This window comes from Oryza glaberrima, chromosome 8, assembly GCF_000147395.1.
Source record: "Oryza glaberrima chromosome 8, OglaRS2, whole genome shotgun sequence".
In the NCBI taxonomy this organism is placed as follows: Eukaryota; Viridiplantae; Streptophyta; class Magnoliopsida; order Poales; family Poaceae; genus Oryza; species Oryza glaberrima.
Window position 1 is genome coordinate 19,652,044 of NC_068333.1, and position 6,338 is coordinate 19,658,381.

The 6,338-nt window shown below is 46.1% G+C and overlaps 2 protein-coding genes across 6 annotated transcripts; one reads left to right on the forward strand and one right to left on the reverse strand.

Moving 5' to 3' along the window:
• Positions 1–515: 515 nt before the first annotated feature.
• LOC127781662 (uncharacterized) lies at positions 516–1,138 on the forward strand. Its single transcript, XM_052308669.1, has 2 exons — positions 516–1,003; positions 1,090–1,138. The coding sequence occupies exons 1-2, from the start codon at positions 516–518 to the stop codon at positions 1,136–1,138; spliced, it is 537 nt and encodes a 178-aa protein (XP_052164629.1).
• A 551-nt stretch (positions 1,139–1,689) lies between these two features.
• Positions 1,690–4,011, reverse strand: LOC127781584 (flavonoid O-methyltransferase-like protein Os11g0303600). 5 transcript variants are annotated; one of them, XR_008019031.1, is made up of 3 exons: positions 3,135–4,011; positions 2,809–3,000; positions 2,026–2,143 (listed from the first exon to the last, which is right to left on the reverse strand). XR_008019031.1 is itself a non-coding variant. In XM_052308563.1 (3 exons), exons 1-2 carry the CDS (start codon positions 3,951–3,953, stop codon positions 3,173–3,175), a joined length of 633 nt encoding a protein of 210 aa, XP_052164523.1. In that variant the 5' UTR covers positions 3,954–4,011; the 3' UTR covers positions 2,054–2,143; positions 3,135–3,172. The 5 variants fall into 5 exon arrangements, 4 of the variants coding, with proteins under 4 accessions (XP_052164520.1, XP_052164523.1, XP_052164522.1 ...); XM_052308563.1 differs by lacking the exon at positions 2,809–3,000 and having other exon boundaries at positions 2,054–2,143; positions 3,135–3,181; positions 3,330–4,011; XM_052308562.1 differs by lacking the exon at positions 2,026–2,143 and having other exon boundaries at positions 2,725–3,000; positions 3,135–3,181; positions 3,330–4,011.
• Positions 4,012–6,338: the final 2,327 nt, after the last annotated feature.

The window sequence follows — 6,338 nt, forward strand, 5'->3', positions numbered from 1 at the left end:
GATGATACAGTCGAAAGAAAGAGCGACGTCTGAGCTGGCTTATCTTGTTAGGGAGATCAAGGACCTCTTGAATGGAAGTAGACAATTTGTTCTCAGGAAAATTCGGCGTGAGCAGAATATGGTCAGCCATTTTCTTGCTAATAAGCGTCGGTGTGAGGACCTCTCTAGTCGTGTTTCTATTTCATATCTTGTAAGAAACAATATTATTCCTGAGTAATTTATTTCCATTTCCCCACAAAAAAAAAGGTCACCTATGACACGGGCCAAAAAGGGAACCCGTCAGATGTGAGGTAAAGTCACCTGTGATGGGCCAAATATTTGTGTACCCATCGAAGATGATAAAAAAAATCGCTCTCATAACCCTCCCCTCTCCTCCTAGCTCCGAACCCACGCCCATTGGTCTTCTTCTTTTTTCTTCCGCCTCCACCCGCGCTCTCCCTTCTTCTTCCGCCCCTCCCTCTTTCTCCCTTCTTCCGTGCGCCGGGATCCAAGCCACTGGGCGCCGATGTGGCTAGATGCCGCCGGGCACCGGCCAGATGTGGCTAGATGTGGCCGGGCGTCAGCGTCTCATCCCCGAGCGTCGGCGTGGCGAGATCCGGCAGACGAGGAAGGGTGAGATCCGGCGGCCGCTGCAGCCACCTCGTCAGGCGGTTCACAAAGGACAAGGCCGCTTTCTTCACGCAGTTCGTCAAGTCCATTGTCAAGCTGAGCAAGGTGCCGAGGCCCGGCGGGAACGTCGGCGAGATAGGGGATGCCAGATCCGGCCTCTCCAACACCGGATCCGGCTCCTCCAAGGGCTTGCCGCCTCCTCCAAGGGCAAGTTAGGGGATGCCAGATCCAGGTCAGGGGAAACCGGATCCGGCTCCTCCTCCATCACCGAGCAACCACCTCCAAGGGCTAGCCGCCTCCTCCATCCCCAAGCGGCGGCTGCCACAGTGTCCACCTCCTCCTGTGGGCACTACGTGTCGATGCCTCCACCGTCATGCATCAGATGGGTACTGATGTATGTGTTTGTATTCTTGTGATTTGATTTTAGATCTTGCAAGTTATCGGTGCCAAGTTTTTAATTGGGGTGTGTTCTTCTTGAAGCCGCATGATGTGTTGCCATTGGAGATTAATCGCAGGGGTGGATGACTGATGTGTTGCCACTAATTTGTTAGTTGGAGCCGCATGATGTGTCTTGTTTTTCGTAAAGGTGGTGCACTGGAAGTGTTTAGAGTTTCATTGTCTTTGGTGATGTTGCTAGAAAATTGGAATTTGAACATTCTAGTTCTCAAGTAGTTTGCATTAGTTTGTTTTTATGTTCATTGTAACATCAACCTTGTAAGTTCTTGGATCAGAAATGTAGTCTAAAAGTTTTGGATTATTCAGTGTGGATATGTAAATCATTGTTGTAGCGAGGCACTTTTTTTTGGTTGATTTTTCACACCTGTGACGGGTCGACTGCTTTAACTCATTTGAGGTGACATAGTCTGTGACAGGTCCTAATTATAACTCATCAGAAATATCTCTCACCATTAACGGTTTGCTAATTGTAATCCGTCATAGGTGTCTCTCACCATTGACGGACCTTCAACCGTCACAGGTGAGGTTAAGTCATCAGTGATCACTAATCTATGATAAAGGGACAAACCCGTCGAAGATGAGGATTTGGACCCGTCACAAATGACCTGGTCCGGTGTAGTGTAGACATGAGATTAGTAATAACTAACTGGCATACATAGAACAATACAAGGAGTTCACACACATTTAAGAGTAATCAACGTAGAACAGATTCATAATACAAAGAGGATCATGTAGTTGTTCGAGATACAAAGTTGTTTTTATGACATATTCATCTAATATGTTATGGATAAACCTCAATAAGTGCTCTAACCCCTAAGATGGGCATAATCTTGTATCGTGTAAAGCCCGCCTCCAAGAATATCTTATGCCAATCTCTCTCTTCTCGTTCTTTGCCTGTTGTCAACGTCATCATGCATATATCCATTGAAAGTTGAGCTTCAAGTATCTGTTGAGATGGTGATCCAATCACTGTATCTATAATTATCACTTTGCCTCCTTCTTCCTTGTTAGTTATAGCTTGTTTGCATCGTGTCAAGATTCTTACGCAATCCTCATCGCTCCAATCATGTAGTACAAACTGCCATCCACAACCAAAGTACAAAATTAGGTCAATTCATCATTTTTTTTTTGTTCTGGAGGCATGGTTAGGGGAATAGAGGAAAAACAACCTATGAATTATTACATCTTTTTAAGTGAAGATACAAGTCATCTGACACAAACTTTAGATGTGCAAGTGCGCATGTGTTGTAGGTGATAAAGAAAAGGAAGCATCTTGGGAACCGAACATTTTGCACCCTCTTATTACCAAAACCGGTCCAAATAAGTGCAGTACAACCCAGCCTTTTTTATAGTGGTTTTCACAATTTTGACATCCAAAAATATGTTTGTTTCACTTACATTTAACTACTTTTACATATCTTTTTAATTAGGTGTCATACAAGTAAAAAACATATTTGAATTTCAAAACTAAGAAAGCACCATTAAACCGGGTTGTACTGCTCTTACGATGTACTATTTTGGAAGCTTTGAACTTCTGTTCGTTGATGGGTGTAAAATATACGGTTACGTAGTTGTAGGGTGTTTTTAAGACAAGTCCATTATTTCATTTTTTCTAACAAAAGACATGACACAACCGTATATAGCTTTTGACCTTTATCATGCCTATTAAGTTACCCCAACTATTACAAAGGTACTATTTACCCCCTTCAACTAGATAAAACCGGATATTTAACATTCCCTAACCTTTGCTAACCACGAGTGGTTTTAAGCCTATGTTGGCATCCAATGTGGCATCAGACCCACTTGTCGGCCTCTCCCTTTTTCATCCCTTCTCCCTCCTGCAACCTTTGGACTTTAGGAGCGATGGCGTCTGGTTCTGTTCAGCGACTATGGCTTCCACCCATGGCCGCACGGTCCTACCGCCATGAGCTTGGACTCCATTGTAGGCCGCATTGACCAAGCTCAGTTTCAACAATCATTTTCTTTTGTACTCTTGTGCATTTTTGTTTAGAGAAACAGGAAAAATGTGTAGTGCAAACCTAAAAAAATCACTTCAAAAATTATAGTACCTTGAGTAACACAACATCTGCTGACGGAACAAAGTGCATCATGTCCCCTGCAACAAACTCAACAATACCATCAGTTGGGGTGCCATGGATAACATGAGGGAGGTCCAAAACATAGCACTTTATGTGTGGAAAGGCATCAGCAATTGCCTTCGCCATCGCGCCATTCCCACCGCCGACATCAACTAGCGACCTTACCCCCACAAACACCTCGGCGCACTCATGGATGACTATGTTCACCACGAAGTGGCTGTCGGACGCCATCCCTTTGTTGAACAGCATGCTATACTCGGCATCATGGCCGGTGAAATCCCAGAAATCCATGCCATGCGCCATTCCAAATGGGGTGTTCTCATCGCTGCTCGTGAGCCAATTCCCCAAGCACAAAGATGCCCCTACTTGAAGCTGTGAGACGCACACGAGCACATAGGTTGATTGGCATGTGTGCTCAGTGTTGCTGTTCATGCCAATACCATCAACAAGGAGGCGAGATACCGGTGTGAGCTGATACACGCTTGTTGTTGTTGTTGTTGTTGTTCCCTCCCTTGAGATGTCTTCTTTGAAGATTCCGAAAGAGACTAGGAATCTCATGAGGCGAGGCAAGCATGATCGTTTGTTTGCCGCGAGAGGGAGAGTGCCAAGCAGCTCGGGCAGTGAAGCAGAGCCTCCATTGCGGTGGATGGCGTTGGGGATGCCAAGCTCTACGGCGCACCTGAGTGCTATGGATTTGAGATAGCCAAAAGTGTGGCACCAGAGCTCTGCCTGAGCTTGCAGAAGCTCCGCTCTATCTTTCTTCAATATTTCATCTTGTTTTTGATCCATTGCTCGTGAATCGTGATGCTACTGTTTTTTTTTTGTGTGGGTTAAGTCCTGTGTGGGCTGGTCATGTATTTATAGGCCCAATGGCAGTAAAGTAAACTTATAGTATAATTGTCTAATGGCTTGTTTAGTCGAAAAAAAAAATTTTCATCCATCACATCAAATATTTGGACATATGCATGGAGTATTAAATATGGAAAAAAAAACAATTACACAGTTCTGACGGAAATTGCGAGACGAATTTTTTAAGCCTATTTGCGCGATGATTTGACAATGTGATGCTACAGTAAACATTTACTAATGTCGGATTAATTAGGCTTAATAAATTCGTCTCACAGTTTCCTGACGGAATCTGTAATTTATTTTGTTATTAGACTACGTTTAGTACTTCCAATGTGTGTTTGTATATCTGATGTGACACCCCAAAACAAAAATTTTTGGAACTAAACCGGGCCTAATTGAAGAAGTGATTTATCCCCAAAAAAAAAAATTAAAGAAATGGTTGGTGCTGCTCCGACTCCCTGTTTCCTGGTCCTCTTTTACACCGGCTGTGAAAATATCTTGAATAGCCGAATATGACATCTTCTAAAAGTCAAGCCAAGGATCGAAACAAAAAATTTCACTGGCTCTACTATGGACTATCACTCAGGAATTCCAGTGTAGGTGGTGGTTATACATACACTTTATGGCTTTCCCCTATTTTTAAAGGGTTAATTGGATCTATGACGTTGCAAATTTGCCTATTCAGAAAAATACCACTACAATTCGTCTATTTGTAGCAGTGCCTTTGAAATTTTACAAAATTAGAACCGTGCCACTACCGTTACATTTTCCAGCCAACTCCTCCCTTTTCCATCTTATTCCTTCTTTCTCCCGTCTTCTTCCCTCCTCCGATGCCGGCCAAGCCCTTCTCGCTTCTTCTTCCTTCTTTCCGTCCTCGCCACCCCGCGTAGCTGGGCGACCCTGTCAGGCAGCCATCGACCAATTGCAGCACCTGGGAGCCCGCCGTCTTCTACTCCAAGAAGTCTGGCAGCATCAATGAGCTAGCCCTTTTCTACCTCCCCGACGACGCCGCACGCGTGCCGTCGGTGCTCAGCGAGCTGACGGAGCCACGCCTCCCGCCAGCCCGCTCCTGGCCACCGCCTCGATGGCGGCAGCACCGAGACAACCGTTGCCCGCCACCGCGCCTTCCACCGTCACCCGCGCTAGATCTGATGCGACGTTGTCGGATCTGCATGCGTGGGGCGGAGCGGCGGCTAGATCCGCGCAGGAGGAAGGCAGTGGAGGAGGAGGTGGAGCCGCCGCACCTCCCTCTCACCCGCCGCGCCTCCCACCATCGCCTGTGCCAGATCCGCAGCACCACCGCCGGATCCGCACATGTAGGGCGGAGTGGCAGCTAGATCTGCGCAGGAGGAAAGCGGTGGAAGAGGAGGTGGAGCCATCGCGCCTCCCACCCGCCCACTCCCGGCCACCACCTCGTCGGTGGTGGCAGGGCCGCCCGAGGTTGCCGAGCCAGCAAAGCCCACCACTGCCGCCACTCGCCCTCTGCCCCATACCACCGTCAGTTGTGAAGCACCCAACCTCCGCTACGTCAACCTCAGCGGCAACATCCCCGCCGGCACCATCCTACCGGGGCTGCTCCATGGCTGTGCCCACATCCCCAGCGCGGCAGCGCGCCACAGCCCCGCCGCCCACGATACAAGAGGAGAAAGAAGGAAGAAGACGGAGAAGGAAGAAGATGCATGGAAAACGTGACGGTGGTGGCACAGTTCTAATTTTGTAAAATTCTAATGGCACGCTACGAATAGACAAATTGTAATGGCATTTTCTCAATAGGCAATTTTGCAATAGCATGGATCCAATTAACCTAATTTAAAAAGGAGATTTGCGGCTTCTTTTCCGACGGATGCATGCCCTGTCGATGATACACCTTGGCTTTGATATTTCTTTTTAGTTGAATATTAGTAGAGAGGTACTCCCTCCATTTTATAATATACAACGCCGTTAATGTTACATATATCTTGATCGTTATGGGTTTAAGTTATTTTTAGTTACTAACTAAATACCCTTGCTTTGCCACGGAATTACAGTAAAGCCGAAAAAGCAAAACAAAACTATTCCCACTCTTTAAACATCTTATCATATTTGATACAATTTTGTACATGGATGTTGAGGTACACAACTGCTCGTAGTGATGAACAATTGATATCCACACTATATTTGATTTATATTGTTGACACTGGCATCATGGGCCCACCTGACAGTGGTACCAACATTCAACTTGGGCTCCGTTCGTTACCTCCTTTTCCCAACCTCCCTCCCTCATTTTCCGTGCGCACACTTTTCAAACTGCTAAACGGTGTATTTTTTTAAAAAAAAATTCTATAC